Genomic DNA, 20,938 nt, shown 5'->3' on the forward strand with positions numbered 1-20,938 from the left:
TTACCAAAATCGCTAGTTTCTTCCTTCTGACTGCAAAACAGGTAAACACAATCCAAGCAGGTCAGTCACTAGAACAACTGATTAGCTAAGGGAAAAACAACATTCATTTCAACACTACAGCCAGCTAAGAGACACACCCACACAGCTGAAGTGAAAATCGTTGACCAGTTTACACGCTATCTAAATTCACTACAAGTACAGGCTCGACAGCCACATAATTCTTGAGTTGCTGTCTGATTTAAAAGATGACCTGGAGCCTCTCACCCAGAGAAGCCGAGCTATCCCTACAGTGGTCAAATTATTGTCCACCCTGCATTATCTTGCCTCGGAGTCCTTTCAGGGGACTGTGGCAGCTGTTGCTGGCATTTCCCAGTCCGCTGTTTCTCGTGCATCGCCAGTTGTGCGCAATGCATTTTTGAGGCGAACACCCAAATACCCTAAAAGCAGCATGTACTTACAAGCCTTGAAAACAAATTTCTATGACATTTCTGGTTTCCCCAACGTGTTGGGAGCAATAGAGTCCACACATATGCTGCTAACCCCTCCATCTCATTCTGAGCATCTGTATAAGAATAGGAAACACACCTATTCGGTTGATGTGCAAGGTGGTTTGTAATTGTGCACAATTTAGCACTGCACCACTGACTAACTAAAAAAAACAAAAAAACTGACAGTATACATTTGGCTTATAGGCTACTCATGATTATATGAATTTGTGGTATAATGCAAGATTTGTTGCTGGTCCCTTGAAATTCATATTAACGAAAACTGTCCTGTAAGTATCATAACTTGTTAATTAGGCAGCATTCTTTATTTGGGGTGAAGGTGGGGGCCCCACTATAGAATTTGAAGGGAATAAACTGACTTTTATTATTTATTTAAATAAAAAGATGTTGCACGGCTCGCGCAATGCTATGCGCAACATATTTTTAATTAGTATATTGCGGCTCACTTCATACAATATTTTCTATTAGTACTTACAACAAAATGTATACTTTGAGAATTGTCGCAACGTAAATGTAAATTGCAGTGTCTTAGTACATCTACCCCATTGTCTGTAAACATTCTTTGTTTATTTTTTCTCTTTCTCATTATCACCTCTTTTCTTACATTTAATAAGATAACCAGGCCTGGTGAAACACACTGTTGAGTGCAATATTGCAGTGTACATAGTCAGCACTTGCTGTTTTATTGCTTTATTAACAACCTGAATCAAAGTAACTGAAGGAGTGTTCATTCAGTGCTCAAGTCAAGCAAAAAGTCACATGACCTCAAAATAGCAGCCATTTTAGAGAAGATGTGAAGGCCAAGGTCACCATTACAATTTGCCCCAGGAGTTTATCGAACAGGATAAGAAGTCTGCATCTGAAATGGTTTCAGAGATATAAGGTGTTGAGAGTGTGGCGCTGGCTCCAGCTCCAGCTGTGGAATGACTTATAGAAGTACCCCCTTTCAGCTGGTGCTTAATTATGGTGGTCCATCTAATATAACATAACGGATTCATAAATCATACAATCATACATAAATCATGACTTTTTATCTTCCTATTGACATGCAGCAAGGTGTTAATAGGAAGATACAAAGTCAATAAAATACTGTAAAGTGAATGAATGAATCGTTTTATAAAATTGGAGTGTTGGCGCTAGACTAGAGAATTCATGTTTACATGTTATATTGCAGGTCTGAAATTAATATTATATTTACATATCTTACGTCTCGTCATGAGCAGGTACTGTATGTAATCCCTTTCGTAATAAATGTGCATTTGTGATCCACAAAGCTCAACAGTATTTAATACATGCAGCATTGATATGTTTCAAACTTTTCTTGCAAACTTCAACAACTAGGAGGTGGATGCACTTAAACCAGGTTCTGATTGAATAACACCATATAATATTAGTGAAATAAGTCAAAGTGTATCTGTATGTTTTAACTGAAGGGTTTCAAGGTGCAAGGTATATATGATTTTAAAATTAGATGCATTTGATAGGGTATAGCTTAATTTACTTGTTGATAGGTTGTCTGCTTGTTTTACAAAAAATGAATGTTAATAAAAACAGTATACATATACCAATCTCTTTGGTGCTGTCAAAAAAAAAGCTGGAAAGAAACAATGAAGGAAGTCTTTAATTTTTTTAATGATCGATGATCACTGGTGTTTAGATCACTAGCCCTATGGAAGGTTGTTTATTGTATTATTATTATTATTATTATTATTATTATTATTATTATTATTATTATTATTATTATAATAAATTTGAAAACCCTTTTGCAGAGAGATAAACGTATTTCCTTTTTTTAATTCTACATAATGTACTGTATCTTATCTGAGATTGAAATAATTTATCTTTTACTGACTTTTTACTGATTTTTTTTTTGTAAATCTTACTGTTAAAACCAGCCAACAGTAAAAATAGTAATTATGTACACATTTCATTTAAAGACTTAATATGCCTGCACTAATGTATAAAACTATTAATAAGCATTTAACATGCAAGAGTAACATGGAAAAATATATTCATTTGGTATCTATTTTAAATGTCATGATAAAAATAATGATTTAGATTGTTTCTGATGTAATATACGACATATATGGGCTAAAATAAACCTTTGTCCAGTAGTACAGTGAGTATTAAAGTTATTAGCTTTGGAAGCACTGTATTCTTTTTTTTTTTTTGGCCTTGTGTGCCCAGAATTCCACCCATAACCCCCCACCTCCACACAAATTGTTTTTGACAAAGAACTGTATATATCAATGACCAGTTGAGAGCTGCAACTTGCGAAATGTCATTAAAAACTGGTATGTGGTGAGTTTGTCACCCCAAGAACTTGATTGAGCGTTTATACTATAAAATCTCTAGTGTCTTCCCCCCTACAGAATTTACAAATAGAAAACAATCAGAACTGTATGTATTTTTTTTATATATAAATAAGTTAATTTAATCCATTATGCAATATGTAAACTATGTTAAATGTGTTGTTAATGTAATAATTAATATACCATTATCATGACTTAATGTGTCATTAACTTGATGGGATCACTAACTGATTAATATTGATAAATTAATGATGGGAAAGGAAGGTGTCTGTTTCATTAACTGATGAACCATTTGAAAAAAGGGTATCAAATGTAGGGAAGGGCTGCTGCCAAGATTATTTTATTAATAATTATTACCTTTGAAGCATGTAAAGCTCTGCCAGCATTTTATTTTAATGTGATGCTACATTACCAAATGTATACTCTAGGGGGCGCTGCAGTACTGCATATCATTTTCCGTGTATATTTTTATAATGTAAATTCAAAGACAGTAGGAACTATACCAAATCGTACCAAATGTCCTGTTCCACTGTACTGTTAATTTTGTAAATAACCTGTCTTTAAAAAAATGTAGATTGCTTTATGACACTAACCTGTCAGTAGCACAAGCTGACCAATTATATTTTATACTGTGTATGTGATACTGGAATCTGATCATTTTTAAGGAGTTAGTGTTCTAAGGATGCATGGCCTTACTGCAAGATTACAAAGATTCTCAGTAGACACCAATCTATGAGGCTTGGTGGTCCAGTGGTTAAAGAAAAGGTCTTGTTACCAGGAGGTTATTGGTTAAAATCCTGGCTCAGCCACTGACTCACTGTGTGTGACCCTGAGCAAGTCACTTCCTTGTCCTCTGGATGAGATGTAAAACTGAGGTTCTATTATAAGTGACTGCAGCAGCAGCTTTTGATGCATAGTTTAACCCCTAGTCTATGTAAGTCGCTTTGGATAAAAGCGTCTGCTAAATGACTAATTCATAATAATAACGTGAGGTGAGATGATATGACCTACGGTGTGATGTCCGGTGAGAAGGGGTACTGATGTAATGAAGTTTTAGTGGAAAAGCACAAGAAAGTTGCGGTTCTTTCTAAGGAGGTATTAAACCCCCCTCTCATTGGTCAGCTGCATCTTTTCTGTCACCCTTGCTTTATGCTCAGGCACTGGAACCCATAGAGTTTGCCAGCCTGTTTCTGTAACTGGATACATATACAAATGGGGACATTAATCCTACCTGTTAATTCCTACAAGGAACCTTGAGCGAGACTTTTAATGAATAAATCCTATTAGAAGATTTGGTGATGGCCCTCACATTGTAAAGAGAATGCGTGAGTATTGGATGCTTCTCTGCACACTTCAATGGTTAAGTTAATAGTTTTGGGTTTCTCAGGTGGGAAACTGAAGACCAACGATTAAGGTACAAGAAGAAAACAGTGACAAGGATTACTCCTTGTTTTTTGGACTCACTTGCCTATAAAGGAAGATGATCTGCAGTGCAGTTGTGGACTTTCTTTAAAATATATTTTTTGTTATTATTTTCTGTTTTTTCATCTAACCATCTTTTATTATTTTCGCCCCCAGTAAAAACACATAAAATATTTTTGTTAGACTGATCCAATTTGGGTTTTGTATATTTTAATATATACTGTCCGTGCTTGTATATTTGTGATTGAAATAGTAGACAATCACACCTTAATTCGGACATTTTTAGCAATTGTTCCTACAATTCTATGTTTAAGGGCCTGAAGATTCATATCTTTTTTTGTTGAAAATACAATAATTCTTTCCATGCAACCAGGTTGATGTAAAAATCAGCTTGCCATTAACCTCAACATAGAGTCTTATGATATAATACTTTTACTCCGTCCCATGTGACCATAATAGAATTCGCATAATATGTCATAATTTACCCATCTAAAACATTCAAATAGTTTTTGTTTACATGGCTTTACGTCAATGGTCTCCAACAATCAATACATGAACTTCTTGCAACAGCTTGTTTTCAGCATTATATTCCCGGAAGATATGTTTACTACTCTGACAACCAAAAAAACTGGAGCGAGCTAGAATGAACTGGTTTTCTTTAAAGTGGCTTCACAGCAATTTTATGGTTATTTAATATACCTCCCAATGCAATCCAGGGGTGCTTTACAAGTACCAGTAATCATCAAGTAATCAACCTGTACAAGCTAGGTTATAAAAATGTAACACACACCAAAATAGACTTGCAAACAGCCTGCACTCTTGTACCGTGACGTAGAAATCAGTGTAGTGTTTCAAATCTGGGACACCGGCATCTAAAAATGATTAACTTGCACTTACGTAATTGTGAATGTTTTCTGTGATTCAGCAGGTCAATATATTTGCACTTTAATTTTGAAAAAAAATTAACTGGTTTTGAAAATTGATCATTTTTAGCTTGTCGCTGACAATTCTCCACTGAAAACACTATATTTAAGAAGGTTAATAGTTCCTTCTTACTTTTATTCTACTTCTTAAAGTGGATCTCAAAATACTGGTTACACTCACAGTAATTTATATTGTACAGCTAACCTATTTTCGTGAATTATTTAGTTTTTTTTTCATTTAATAATAAATCACCAAGTGTTCAGTTTTAAACAAATATTAAAAGATTAAACAGTAAAAGATGACACTTTAAAAAGGTATTCACATTTATTGCAAACCTCTGGTCACAAGTGATACATTTCTTTAAAAAAAAATAACATTAAAATTACAGTACATTGCATTGGAACATAGTTACTTGCAAGCTTCCTTACACTTTTTAAATAGATAATGTTACTAGTGCAGAGACTCCAAATGTACAGATTAACTTATATACATGTACAATATAATATTACATGGAATGTCAAATGTAGACAAACTATAGTTAATGCCCATTTCACAACATATTCATACATATATAGAGGCAGTGAAAGACAGGATGAGACTGAGACTGCAGATGGGGCATTTTATTATATTTTTGGTCCTGTAACATATATTTATATATTACACAAACATTACATTTAGCAGCAATGCTTTTCCAAACATTTTGTAGATTGTTAGCAATTTTATTTCTGGATCAGCTGCTCATCTAAGGTTTTAAAACAATTAATCTACAGCAATTTCTTATATTTTGAATTTGGAATAAGCAAACAATACCCCACTTCACAGTGCCGGCCCATTAACAGTCGGTTTGATGTTCAAGCTAGTGAACACAATGATCTAGTCCACATGCCACACTCATACCTTGTTCGCATTGAATTAGTTCCATCCAATCCAAAAAGCAGACAACTCACTCTGCAGAACACAAATTTCAGATCAAGACAAAAGTTACCTTGTCAAGAGAAAAGGCACACAGCAGATGCAACACACTCAAATTCCCCCAAAAGCTCATTGTTAACAGATTTCCCTGGTGCATGACACCATACAGTTCCTCTGTGACGATTACACTTAGGCAGATAGCTTGGGTCCAAAGAAGAAACCTCTGTGCTCTTTGAAATCTTCTTCCAGCCAAACCCGAAGGCCACAAAGCTGCCTCAAAAGATGTGCAAATTTCTTCTACCGGGTGGCCTTGAAGCAAGACCAATCCGTCAGTTTCAGGTAAGTTCAATTTGTTCGTTTACAGGTAAGAGTCCATAGATGGGGCATAGGAGAATCCCAGAAACGCTTCTGCTGACTCTTTGATGCTGGCAGTAATAAGGGCGCTGTCTGGAGAGCGACCAATCGAGCTGGGGACAGGCTCATCTGTGAACTCTGGATCGAAGTGCCGCAAATCACTTGGACCGGTCTGGAGGAAAAACACATTTTAAAAAAGTGGACCATAAGAAATAGAACAAATGATTTTATTTAGTTATCGATAATTGGATGACATTTATACTGTGATCACTGTATTTACAAATACATGTTTAAACATCACAATTCTATATTACCCGTCATGTAACTGGTGACGAATCAGAAGATAACCTTCAACAGCTTATGCCTTTTTTTTTTTTTTCTTAACATAAAAACGACATTTTTTCAAAGCGGGATACAAGAACTGCTTCTTACCACGTTGGGGTTGAAGGGAGGAGTGAGCTTCTTAGCATTCAGATCATCCCAGCTCATTTGTGAGAAGAACACATGGTTCTTGAGTTCAGTCTACAAATCAAATAAAAGATGCGTTACAAAACCACTTGTTTTTACTAGCTTTAACTCTGATAGTGTGCCTGATTTAGCCACAAATGTTGACTTACAAAGTCATCTTTTGCACCAATTCGCTTGGTCCGGTCTTTCTGCAGGAGACCTTCCAAAAGGTGTCTGGCAGAGTTGGAGATGTTTGGTTTCAGCTGCAGGGGTTTATTCAGAATGTTGTCATACATCTCAGCAGTGTTCCGGCTGTAGAATGGAGGCTGTAAAACAAAAACAAAATTACATTAGCACACCACTACTTGAGCCACAACTGTGCACTGCAAATACCCATAGACACAAAGCATTCAGGTTACACTTTAGGTGGAAACAATACATATGAAATCTAAGCTATGTGCAGTTATAGTTTGCCATCTCTGTGCATTCATTGTAAGGTTGTAACAACTTACTAGTCCATACAGCATCTCATAGAGTACTGCACCCAGACACCACCAGTCAACTGTTCGGTCATAGGGCTGCTTGTGCAAAACTTCAGGGGCCAAATACTGTAAAAGAAATCAGTGTTGGTTAGCTTTTGTCTAAAGATGCTGTGGCAAAGGAAACCCAACTTAGATGGATCAATACCTCTGGTGTGCCGCAGAATGTAGATGTGGTGCCGTTGGGTTCAATATTTTCCTTGCACAGGCCAAAGTCTGTCAACACAATGTGTCCCTGAGAATCAAGCAGTATGTTTTCGGGCTTCAGGTCTCTGCAAATAAAGAGAAAACGATTTCTATTAAATAATGTTCAGTCACGCAATTTCACAATTTTGCAATGCAATGAAGAAATTGTTTTTACATAAATATTTTTTTTTTGGTGTGTGTGTGGGGGGGGGGGGTGATAAAACAGACTAGATTACATGTAATCAATATAAAAATCTGGCACTCACCTATAAACAATGTTTAAAGAGTGCAGGTAGCCAAGTGCACTAGCAATCTCAGCAGTGTAAAACCGGGCTCTGGGCTCCAAGAAGCACCGTTCTCTCTGGAGGTGATAAAACAGCTGGGGATAAACAAGAGAAAACAAACTGTTATACTCAACAATGTAATTAATTAGCATTATCAAAACTAACTGCTCAAACAATTGCAGGAAATAACCCACTGATCCACTTGAAACATTTGCACTTGGCAGCCAGTGTGGAGATGCTAATTCTAGTTTAACCCCCCCCCCCCCCCTCCCCTCCCCTCCCCATATCCTGCAGTGAACTTCCTTTTAAAAAGAGAAATTAATCTACAATGCCATAGCTAGTCATGACAGGATTTCCTGTCTTGTGTTCTACTGTTTCTTACCTCTCCTCCATTGATATAGTCCAAGACAAAGTACAGTTTGTCTGCTGTCTGGAAGGAATAGTGGAGCCCAACCAGGAAAGGGTGTTTCACATTCTTTAGAAGTACATTGCGCTCAGACATGATGTGCTTCTCCTGAACAAAAGACAAAAAAAATTATAATAATTTTGAAAAAAAAAAGGACTGCAAAGTTTTCTCCAGATTTTTTTAAATCAAAAATGTGACAGTGAAAAAGAAATATATACCTCTTTTTTCTTAAGAATTGCTTTCTTCTGCAAGACCTTAACTGCATAGAATTTCTCATCATTCTTGTGCCTTGCTAGGAGAACCTTTCCAAAGCTGCCCTTGCCGATGACTTTTAAGAAGTTGAAGTCAGATGGTTTAGCTTGGGGGTTGGAGGATGGCCCAAGGTTAATCTGCTGAGAAGGGCTGGGCTGCAATACAACCAGAGAGAGAAAAAATTAATACATTAAAATGAGTGAGCCTTGACAGTTGTTGGTGGTTGTTGTTTTTAAAATTGAGATAAACTTACCGGAGGTGATGGATTGTCATTCATGAGTTCAGTTTCTTGTGGTGGGTTGATGTTAAGAATAGACTGGACCTCTGAGCTGTAAAAGAAATGTTGGGCATACATTAGTGAAACACACACTGACACAAAAACTCTCACCCTACAATTTGGGAGCTGACAAGATTGGTTTGTGCCTGCTTCTACAGACAGACACTTCACACCAACATTGTTTAACTTGTGTCTAGCTAACAAAGAACTCGTCAATAGTTGCTATCTGAACTAACGTCAAAGCTAAACTGGTTCAAACCCAGTTCCTCCAACAGCAAAACAACAATCAGAAAGATTATTTTCTACAGGACTGCTAATTGCATCCTCGTGAGAAGTTAACGGCAAACAATAATACTAATACTACTACACTACTACGACTACTACTACTGATAATAATAGTAATAATACTTACTGCTTGCAGGGGTAGGAGTTTGTGGCAAGTTTCTGAATAAAGTCATTCATACCCAATCTTCTTTGTTTCATAAAAGCTATAAAAAATGTAAAAAAATAAAAAAAAGATAAATAAATAGCATGTAAATAACAAAGACAAACATAACGGTTTTTTTTTTCTTTTTTTACATTATTTATTTATTTTAATAACAATTACAAATATGGCCAGGTACTGCAATGTTATCACAACTATCAAACTTTTTTCAATAAATACGTACCGATAAGTATTACAACCATTCCCCTCATTTTTGTGCAAGTTAAAGCCGATCCAGCAGCGTCTGTTTTGATTGTCATTGCTAAATGTATCTGCAGGTGAGTGCCGCAAGAGTATCCCAAAGATCTTTCCCTGTTGAAAACTATCCTATGTCTGTTTCGAAGCGTCTCTCATGGTACTTATACCAGGCTTGGGAGGAATGCGAACAATGCGATCTCTTGTGGTTGCGTACAATTCCTGGGGCGGTTCCTTAACTCGTCATTAGTTAAACAACGCCGCCTGGAAGCGCCTGTGTATGTGACGTCACATAAGAACAGAGAATTCTATCCCTAACTGTAAGACAAAACTTTGTGTACTTATGTTAAAACTTGGAGCTGACCTTACGAAACGTCTCAAAAAGACGTAAGCATTTTGTAAAACAAAACGTCCCTTTGCATTTGAATTGAGAGAAACTAATACATATAAAAATATAAACATGACACTGCAAGAGCAGAAAGCACTCGACTTACAAAAAAACCCACATCTTTAATGAATAGGATTGTGTAGGTCTGTCCTATAATATAAGCTTACGATATCAATAATTTAAATGTCACAAATGCTAACTTATACCGATGGGTTCATTCTAAAACAGAGCTAATAAATAACCGTGAAATCAAAAGTAAGATTTATTTATTAGATTTTACCGATGAGTTAATAATATTGATACCAAATGGTTAATTATTTAACACCACATTCTGCTAAGAACGTAACTAATAAACAAAACACATCCACTCAGAAAGGCGTCTAAATTGCTACATTTACATTGTATTAGTGATGTCAGATATATGAACTTACCTTGCCATTTTAGATATATAATAATCAAATTCACTTATGCCATATAGCCAAATATATCAGCTTCCACTGACTGCAATATGGTATGCCACAGTCAGTGTATGCCTCCGTCTGATAAAACTCCGAGACCAACAATTAAATAAAATATGACAGTATCTGACGTTGATCTCCTGATAAGAAGTGGGAGTTTGTTTGTTGCTTGGACGGTCATTGTTTGCCTACACTAGTGTTCAAATTCTAAATGTTACCGGATACATACGAGAATTTGACAGAAAGTCGGCTTTTTAACATTTAAATAGGTGTGCTAAAACAACTTTCCATAGCCCTGCCGATGTGCCTAATTGTGCAACATGTTTTTTGTAATGATTCTTACAAACAGATTCTTCCCAAGACACTTAACTTACTTAAAAGTTGCCATGATGGTTAATGAAGTCAATGGTCTGATTTAAACGATTACTTAATATGAAAACACCAGCAAAACGCGTCATAATATATGCAAGTGTAGATACCAGTGCATGTTTTTTTTTATCTATCTTGTCTTCATAGTCTATAGTTGAAAGGCAGTTAAATATTGAGATTACCAGGCTGAAGTACTAGCCTAATTAACTTGCACACCAACCCCCATCCATTCACATTCCGGAATCTCAAATGTACTGTTAGAAATACCTTTATAATCTTGTCATTATTGTGTATGATTTTAAAGTCTATGAAGCCAGTTAAAATACAGAATCCAACACTTGACTGCATTAAACTTGAGTGGCCGCTAAGGGGGTTTAGCGTGCTACCACAGAAGAAACGAGAACGCTGCTACATTTTATTTTCACACGTTGCACATTCTGCATGCGGAAACACTGTAAACAGTTAATACCTCATTTTTTTTCAAAATTTGTATCCGTCCATCATGATATAAGGATATAAATAATAACATTTTAGAATAAAAACAGGAATGTAACAGTGCATCCTAAAAATACCCCTACGTGTAGTAAAGGCACCCTCTCCTCCACACAGAAAACTAAAAGCCGAGGATAATTTTGCAGTAAAGAAGCATTCCAGAGCAGCCTGGCTCAGCCAACTGTTCCCTAAAAACTCACGGTTTCACTTTGAAAACAGCTTAACTTTAATATGCACTAAGAGAGTAGCCATCCCACTCCTAATTTTAAATAGACGATCATGACATATACACTAGCCTTACTAAAAATAGGCAAACGTTTACGACTGAACATATGCAGAATTAACGATCTAAAAAATGCCTCCACTGCCTTGTGGTAAAAACGAACCTTTCAATTGTTCTGCTTTATTTTTCATTCTTCTACTGGTATTTTGCTGTCAGCCTGCAACAGGGTGTTTTTCCCCTTTGAAAGGTGAAATAAGAGCCTTTGCTTTTGCTACAGCTAAATATAAACGGCAAGACCCATAATCAGCCCATATTTGCATAGATAACAACTGGTCTACGCATACAAACACCACTCAGTGGTTCTATAGGTGATTATACAACACACCACGTATCAGCAAGTGGATAAAAGGCTCATAATCACACCTCTATGATTTTGATCCTCACTCAGTGGAAGGGACGGGATCCAAAGGCTACGCACAGTGCACTCAGTACACTAAGTACAGTAGAAAACCAAAGAGCGGCCGGTTTTATTTTATTTTATTTTATTTTTTAAATATGAATATATTACTTTAAAAGTATTTAGAGACCGAAGGTAAAGTTAACTCACATAGAAATATTCGAGCGCTAAACGAATGAGTGTCTGCAGGCAACAGTGAAGCATGGTGGAGGTTCCTTGCAAGTTTGGGGCTGCATTTCTGCAAATGGATTTGGGGATTTGGTCAGAATTAATGGTCTCCTCAATGCTGAGAAGTACAGGCAGATACTTATCCATCATGCAATACCATCAGGGAGGCATCTGATTGGCCCCAAATTTATTCTGCAGCATGACAACGACCCCAAACATACAGCGAAAGTCATTAAGAACTATCTTCAGTGTAAAGAAGAACAAGGAGTCCTGGAAGTGATGGTATGGCCCCCACAGAGCCCTGATCTCAACATCACCGAGTCTGTCTGGGATTACATGAAGAGAGAGAAGCAACTGAGGCTGCCTAAATCCACAGAAGAACTGTGGTTAGTTCTCCAAGATGTTTGGGCCAACCTACCTGCCGAGTTCCTTCAAAAACTGTGTGCAAGTGTACCTAGAAGAATTGATGCTGTTTTGAAGGCAAAGGGTGGTCACACCAAATATTGATTTGATGTAGATTTTTCTTCTGTTCACTCACTTTGCATTTTGTTAATTGATTAATATAAACTATTAACATGTCTATTTTTGAAAGCATTCTTACTTTACAGCATTTTTTCACACCTGCCTAAAACTTTTGCACAGTACTGTATATATATATATATATATATATATATATATATATATATATATATATATATATATATACACATACATGTTGTCCATGCTTGCTCTGATCAAGATTTTTGATTTGTAGTGTATGAAACATTTTTGTTCTATTATTGTTCTCACTATTACTGTTGTTTATTTTGTCTACATCAGTCTTTTTTCCTGTATCTTTTACAGTTCATTCACAAATATATGTCTTGCTGCTGATTTAGCTTAGATTAGTTATCGTACAATGAAAACGATTATGCTATGTACTGGGGTGAGAATTGGCCCAGGCTAATGTTCACCCTCCCAGAAGAGTACAGTGGAGAGAATTGGCCTGACAGGGTGAGGATTAGCCTAGGACAGAACTCACCAGGGATGAGAATTAGCCTGGGGTGAGAATTAGCCTGTAACACGGGATACCTTAAGGAGGCGCCCCCTGTATAGTTCTGGCACCGACACAATGGCCCTAAATATCAACGCTTTTCATACTGTCGGGGAGGGCTTTTGTGGCAGTTGACTGTTTTTCGTGTTCTAAGCAAAAATAAAAAAAGAAGTCGCAAAACCTAAATTCTGACATTATGAGGAATGTTATGCAAATGTAGCGGGTACCTAATTAACATACCTCAGTGCAAAAATAAAAAGGGTTGACGTATTTTCCATCTAAAATAGTTCCGCCTGTTTCAAAGAGTCACAATAGATGGGAACCTATTTTAAGCATGCTTCCTGCTAAAATAAAAAGGGTCTGCTGTGGGTGGAGTGACTCTTTGACTATAGTAATGCCCAGTGTGCTGCTAGGGATTGTTACGATTTTATAGGATGAAAGGGATAATGTGTGTCGTTTTCCATATCTCCTGTTAGGCGAAGCGGTGATATTTCCTGTGCGCTGGATGGATAAAAACGTGAAAATACGCGTCCTTCTGGTCCACTGTTGTAAATCAATCACCCGGCCTGACAGACTGGAGGATGTGGCGATGTGTGACCATCTGGAACCTCCTCTCCCTCAAGAACCCATTGAGGTTTCTCAGGTCTAGGATGAGGTGAAGGCCACCATCCTTTTTTGGCACCAAGAAGTACCTCGAGTAGAACCCCTCTCTTTGAGAGGTGTGTTCTACGAGATGGATGGCTTGTTTTTTAAGTAGTGTTTCTATCTCTTGTTTGAGGGCCAAGATCTGGAGAGGGTCATTCACGGATGTGACTGTGATCCCTCGAAAGGGAGGAGGTCCCGAATGGAATTGCAGTGCGTAGCCAGTGTGTCTAAAGGGGCGTTCACACTGGACGCGGTGCGCATGCCGCCTTCTTGCGCGTTGCTCTGCAGTCGCAGCAGACCACTGTTCACACTGAGGGAAAGTCAGCGGGCAGTCTGTTGCTACATCACAGCTGCATGTACAAGCAACAAACAGTAAATGCCAGCGGGAAGGGAAAACTCTTTTAAAACAGAAGACACAAAGCTTAGTAAAAAAAAAAATATATTTCAAGTAATGTGGAGCGAAACATTATAATTTTTTTTATAAAACCTAAGTTTAACCCCCCCCACCCCCACCCCACGCACACACCATCATAATCCCTCCACAATTACCCAAAATATCAGACAATATGTTGCTTTTAAAAATTGAGATATTTTCTTTCTTTCTTTGTGAGTTTTGTCTGGTTTGCTGGGTATAGGCAGAGAGTGTGAGTTAAAGACATCATTATGCGTTGATATTATTGAGCATTATCGTTGACACACAATTAAAAAATGCAACTGTAAAAGCGGAAACAATCAGTGGTACTGTGCATCTGACAACACAATACCTGGAACAATGAACAGCAAACAAAAAAAGATCATTGCGATCGCCCTGCTCTACAGGAGAAAGAAAAAAAATGTAAGATCGCTGTGGGTCCATGAGATTCTCAAGAAAAGAAAAAGGTACGGCGAACATCATCAGCTGATACAGGAGCTCCGGTTTGATGAAGACAGATTTCAAAAATACTTAATGTTGTATTATACAACTGTGGAAAATCAGAAATCAGAACCACAAGCTTTTCCTCCATTTTATTTTTAATTTTTTTTTTATTTCTTCCTTACAAAGAAGCCTCCTACTTTCACCTGGTTGGCTGCTGGTAGTTTACGTCACAGTGCGGCATGGCTAAAGTTGAAAATATTTTACCTCTCATGTGCCGCTCTGCAGTGCTGCTTGAGTGCCCCTTCCTGTGAAGCAGGCATGGGAGGGGAGCATCGCAGCCACCTGCCGGGATGCCTCTCGCTCTCTGTGAGAGTGTTGCAAGATCTCCTCTACCGCTGGTCCAAAAGTATTGCCAGGTGAGATAGGCACATCGAGTAATGAAGACTTGTCTGCATCCGGGACCCTCACTTGAGACAGCCACAGCTGTCTGTGTGCCACCACCAAGCCTGCCAGGCTTCTGCCCAGGGTTTGCCCTTGGAAACTCAAGATCTGTAACAGAGTGCTTGAGACCGTGCGTAGCTCTGAAGCTAGCGGCTCAGGGAGGGTTACGGAGCGCAGCATTCCATCAAGATGGGCCGTTAAAAGGCCTCCTGTGTTCGCCAGGCACATTACCTGCGCTTCAGTCGCGTAAGCCTTCTTAAGGTGGGCTTCCGTGATCCTGCATTGGCCGTTAGGATCCTTGGACAGGCCTCCCACAGCCCTACCACCTCTGCTCCTTCCATGGAGGCAAGTGTGGCTGCGGTCTTGGACACACTGGGCACTGAGGCCGGGTGTTGCCAAGAGGATTTGAGGAATACAAGAGGACAGCGGAATACAGACACTCGACAGTAAAACTGGAGTGTGCTTCTTTTTTTTTTTTACTTAAGCAGTAAAGAAAAACAATAGTAACGCACAACCGATAGGGTCACTAGGCCGCACACAGCGAGTTGTAATGAATGCATTTGTACTGTGGGCTAGGAGTTTTTTTTACAAACAATTTCATATTAACTTTTATACTTGATAACATTAATTTAAAATCCAAATGATGCCTATGATTAATACGCTTTGTGACTAATTTGAAGCTATTAATATGTTTCAGCATCAACTAAATTGAGTTATTTATCAAATTGATTAATCTTGTTACATAATTGATTGATTAAAATGTTTAGATAAACTACTTGATTACATTAGAATATGTTTTGCTGTTAATGTATTTATTTTCAAAAGGTTTTCGGTTTTTTCTTTTTTTTTGTTGGGGGGTGGGGGTGGGGGGGCTACTTCACAGTCTTGCACCAGGGCCCAGTAAATCGTAGTTCGGACCCTCCAACTTTTTGTAATGTCAGAGTAGTATGCCAGGGCCCGCACTGGGAGTGTATGGAGCTCCCTGCCGGACTGGAAAGGAGGTGGAAGGAAAGTCTCCAATTCCACAGACAAAAGTAACAAGTACTTATCTGAATAGGCTGTCCTGTCAGGTCAGTTCTTGAAAGGAAAAATGGCACTGAGATCTGTGCGCACAGTCAATTATATCCTCAGGGACGGGCATGACTGCGTCACAGGCTTGGCTGAGCAGCTTTGTTATATTGTATTCAGGTTTTGGGTCTTTAGGAGGTAAATACCTTGCAGTAACGGTTACATTTCGGGAACTGTCATTTGCGTCGTCAACATATAGATTTCTCATTTAAATTTTGAATAGTTATTCAGCCACCTTTATGTAAATTTCACCCATTCCACCTGCCAGAAAACAGCAGAAAAGGGTTTCATTTTATGACAGAAACAACGTTCGGGATAAGAGTCAGGTTAAAACAGACAGAGACAGCGAGTTTCGGGCAGTCCAACACTTACATTATTTTGACTTTAGCTCTCTTTATACAGTATGCATGGCTGCCGTGAACCCTAACAACAAACAAACACATGGACTCTCAAGTTTAATATTTTTATTGTCATTCGACTCAATGAGATTCATCTGTGCACTATTCCACTGCTGAGAAAAGCTAGCCCAATGCATTTTTAAGCAATGCATACACATATGTACAGTATTCTGTAGACAGCTGCAATGGGCATTGCAGTCTGCAGGTGTTTTTTTTTTATCCATGTTTATTCTCTAATAAAATAGTAAAATAACAAACCTAAGAAAAAAAAACATATATAAACCAGAGCTCATGATATTATATATATATAAAAAAACATATTTTTACATCTAAAAATGGACTACACTACTCTGCATGTAACTGTGAGTAATTAGGACTTTAACAAATCTCCCTTTTGCAAGTCAGTTTCTCCTTTTTCACAATACACTACTTGCTTCAGGTTTGTTTCCCTCACTGTTTAAATACATTTATTTTTATTTTATTTTTTTAAATTATAGTACATCTGTGGTCTGGTGCTGGTTTTTAAAAACTTGTAATCTGGATAAAAGTGATCCGGACTTTATATATATATCCTATATATATCCTATATTTTGTGATCAATTTTGTGATTACTTTTATCTGGATCACTGGATTACATTTATACAAATGACAAATAATTACGATTACGGAATCTTTTTTTTTTTTTTTTTTAAACAAAATCTAGATCATTTTTATACAGATTAAGTTTTGAAAAAACAGCCCCTGGAGACATAGTGAATCCAGTCAAGTTAGTACGGGAAGTCACCTGCTTTATCAGTCATTAAACCCCTTAACAGATTTTCTTTTTTTTAATGCAAATTAAATGATAGAAACCCCTTGAATAAACAGAAACCTGGCTTAAGCATCTCCGTAATGTCCAGTCGGTGATCGGTTATTTTGGTGAATTTAAATTGGTGCCTGGTTAATTCAAGTTACCCAGTAGTTATTTCTGTAGGTGTCTTTAATCTGTCAAGCACCTATTGTATAAATATGTAGGTGATACAAAACTGTGATAAGCACCTTTCCGTCAGTCCTTTAACAATGTGTTATCTTAGCACTTACTGTATTAGTGTGAAGTAGGCAAGTATTATATGTTTTGGCCTTGTGAACCTGGAACTACAGAGCTAGCTTCCAGAGATCATTGCCCCCTAAGCCATGGTCTCAGTTGAGAGCCAAGAACAGTTTTTCAAGTGAAAAAAAAATTACAACATACCAAAAGACATTGACAAAAGCAGTATTATGAGTAGACACTCTTTAGATCATTAAACTACATTTCCTAGATTTTGGTTGGAAATAAAATGTATTCCTTTATTACAATGCTAAACATAAAAAGAATAATCAAACTTCTTTAAGATTTCTTTTGCATGGTTCTTTTAGTTGTTAAATTGCTTTTTTTAGGGCTTTCCTCTTCCCCCTATGGTAAATCATTATTTCTGATAACAGTCGCTATTAACGAGGATCATTTTACAATAATGTTAGGGGATGTGTATCTTTAATTGAATGGTTTTTAACATGAAGCAAAAAAACGTGGGCAGAAATAACAAAAAAATAATGAAACTTAACAGATAAAGCCATACAAGACAGCAGTGTAGCAAATGACAAGACACAATTCAAAGTGCACTGTCATTACACAATACAGATCTAAAAAGTCACATGACCTCAGTAGATATCTCTAAATGACTTGTTGTGAAAATGCTCTATGTTTTGAATGGACTTCCTGTCCATTTAGCGATCTTTCTGAATTAACAGGAAGTTATTTAGATAGACCTCTAAATGATTTAAAGATATCTCCAAATGAACAGGAAGTTATCTTGAGATATCTTTAAAGTATTTAGAGATCTCTAAATAAACAGGAAGTTAGAGAAAAACATTTTGAGATATCTTAAAATGATTTAAATATATCTGAAAATGCATTGTAGATATATCATTTAAAGCTCCATTTAAAGATATCTGGAAATCATTTTGAGATATCTGGAAGTCAATAGCGGCTCCTGACTTTAATAAGTGAGGAGGCTAAACAACAAAACCTGCTTTTATTTATATATATATATATATATATATATATATATATATATAGAGAGAGAGAGAGAGAGAGAGAGAGAGAGAGAGAGAGAGAGAGAGAGAGAGAGAGAGAGAGATATGCCATATGATTAACAATGTATTTAGTGTAAAGTGTTCATATAACCTGCAAATAAAGTTTAATTAACCATAACAGTAGCTTTCATCGTTCTTGCATAATACCTGTGATTTAACTTTACCCAGAGAATCATAGAATGCAATTATATACCAGATATGAAGCAAATATCTTTAAGTCACATGGCCATAACATGGCATCTTAAAGTCATAGGTCATAGTGCAATGTACCATTAGCTTTTCCTGCAGAATTTTCATATCATTGAAATTATAAAGTCAGCATCTGAAATGTTTTATGAGATATTAGCAATTGAAATAGCAACACCAGTCAAGCACATACTGTATAAGCTAACCTCAAAGGGATATTTAAAATAAATTAGACTCAATACAAGTTAACATTCTGGTGAACAGTATTCTGTTTTTATTCGGAGTGCTTGTATTCATTTATTATATAGACAATTTTTTTATACATCAGTCACCCTGCTTCAACATTTTTGTTAAGCTCTGAGTTAAATATTACCGACTTGAAAATTATTACACGACATAAAGAGTTTTACCATACTAAACGTACACATGTACTTTACAGTTCACAGTCTAGGATTGCCGCTATCTGCTTTCAAATTTCAGGAAGTCCTGCACATAACACCCAAAGATTTAGCAGTTTGCATAGAAATCAGATCTCTTCTGTGGGTGATGTCTGCACATTTATTTAGCCCTCATTTGCATGCAGCTGTGGGTTATTGGAAAGTCTGAGTGGAACCCAGGAATAGGCAGGGACTATGTCTCACATTCCTCTTGTATTCTTGTGGCCTAGTTCTTGGTCACTCAACTATGGCACATGAATTGTGAAGCTTGTATCTCATTGATATGGTACTTTTGAGCTGAGAAATGCACTGCAGGTGACATGGATTCCATTCCTCTTTGCTGGACTTCATTGCAGCTATGATATGCGCTCTGCATTAAATCAAATGGAGGGCATACCCAGTATTGAATGCCTTTTCAAAAACACCCCAGGTGCTGGTATAAAATGTTAATTATTGTGGGGGAAAAAAACTGAAAGTGTTGGCAACTTCATCCGTTTCAGCTCAACATAATTGTTATTTGGATTTTGAATTTTGAATTTAAATGCAAAGCTTTGTGCAACAAAATGAATGATTTAGTTTGGAATCTACAGTAGAAAAAAAATGAAAACATTTAGATAGTCTGTTAATAAAACACATAAAGCAAATGTAGCTTGCCTATGATTGAATGCAGACTGTAATAGTAGTTTAAAAAATGTGGGAAAAGTATGCTTTGTACGTAACTGAGGAATACTATGTTTAATCAGCATACTTACTGTACAGGATAATATTTACAGTCTAACCTCATCGTGATTGTACAGGACTAATTACATGACTACTAGTGGAAACTTTTCCCCCTTTCATCCCTCCCACCCTGGTGACCTTCCCAGTTCTTGTGACTGTCTATTCAGCTGGGATAAATATAACCACTGAGCCTCAGCCTTCGACAGATAAGGGGAAAGGTCCACACCCTGAGGTAATTATAGATAGCGCTGTAGTACATTTTCATACAATTGACTATAATCACTAGCTTCTCCAACCTCTCCCATGCCAGATTGAGGACTCTTTGTACAGCACAAGGCTTCTTTTACAACATATTATGCTGAATGAAACCACGTGACGGTTTGTGGTCTTAGTAAAGCCAGCTCTTATATCAAACACGTGCTTCATTAAGCTACGTTACAGTGGCTTTTTCTAATATCCCACATTTGAACAAAGAATGTTGTCTTATCAATCATCCCTGTCATTTAATGTTCCAATAATATACCCAATCCCCTAATGATAGGATTCACTGTTGGGAATAGCAAGTGTTCCTTCTAGAGTATTAGAGTAACGGGGAAAGGTGAACACCAGCACTATTGGCAGTCGTCATTGGAGAAACTAGATCCTTTGTGGAAAATGAAGAACAAATATCTGAACCTTTTTATCTGCATTGGTAGTAAATGGATGATATTTAGGGTGCCACTGCACTTATGGGATGTCTTGCTTATTACTAGTTCTTGCCTGTTTTTGAAGGTGAAATGATGATCTATTCAGGGATACAAAATATTAAGTAAAAAAGGGGTTCATTGGTTATAAATAACTCACCCATTTTGGGGAACAACCGGACTTGTGAGATGGCCTTCTCATTAAAATGTTTTACTTATTTTTAAAGAGGTTATGATTATCTATTCAGTGATTCCAAGATACAGCAGTTAGTAAGAGGCATTAAATAAAAATCTCCGTAACTTT

The 20,938-nt window shown here is 37.0% G+C and overlaps 1 protein-coding gene across 4 annotated transcripts in view; it reads right to left on the minus strand.

The window, feature by feature from the left end:
- Positions 1 to 5,465: 5,465 nt before the first annotated feature.
- LOC117411073 (serine/threonine-protein kinase Sgk1-like) overlaps positions 5,466 to 20,938 on the minus strand; it is a 41,915-nt gene continuing 26,442 nt past the window's right edge. For 2 of the 4 annotated variants that reach the window (XM_034018136.3, XM_034018140.3), the window contains 10 exons: positions 9,234 to 9,309; positions 8,798 to 8,873; positions 8,511 to 8,699; positions 8,269 to 8,400; positions 7,869 to 7,981; positions 7,565 to 7,688; positions 7,390 to 7,485; positions 7,048 to 7,203; positions 6,863 to 6,952; positions 5,466 to 6,602 (listed from right to left, as the gene is read on the minus strand). In XM_034018136.3, the coding sequence (XP_033874027.3) occupies positions 6,435 to 6,602; positions 6,863 to 6,952; positions 7,048 to 7,203; positions 7,390 to 7,485; positions 7,565 to 7,688; positions 7,869 to 7,981; positions 8,269 to 8,400; positions 8,511 to 8,699; positions 8,798 to 8,873; positions 9,234 to 9,309 (1,220 nt within the window). In that variant the 3' untranslated portion in view covers positions 5,466 to 6,434. Of the gene's footprint in view, positions 6,603 to 6,862; positions 6,953 to 7,047; positions 7,204 to 7,389; positions 7,486 to 7,564; positions 7,689 to 7,868; positions 7,982 to 8,268; positions 8,401 to 8,510; positions 8,700 to 8,797; positions 8,874 to 9,233; positions 9,310 to 9,489; positions 9,917 to 10,319; positions 10,440 to 20,938 lie in introns of those variants that run through there. The other 2 variants (XM_034018141.3, XM_034018139.3) reach the window with 2 other exon arrangements.

Source organism: Acipenser ruthenus, chromosome 6 (assembly GCF_902713425.1).
Source record: "Acipenser ruthenus chromosome 6, fAciRut3.2 maternal haplotype, whole genome shotgun sequence".
Taxonomy (NCBI): Eukaryota; Metazoa; Chordata; class Actinopteri; order Acipenseriformes; family Acipenseridae; genus Acipenser; species Acipenser ruthenus.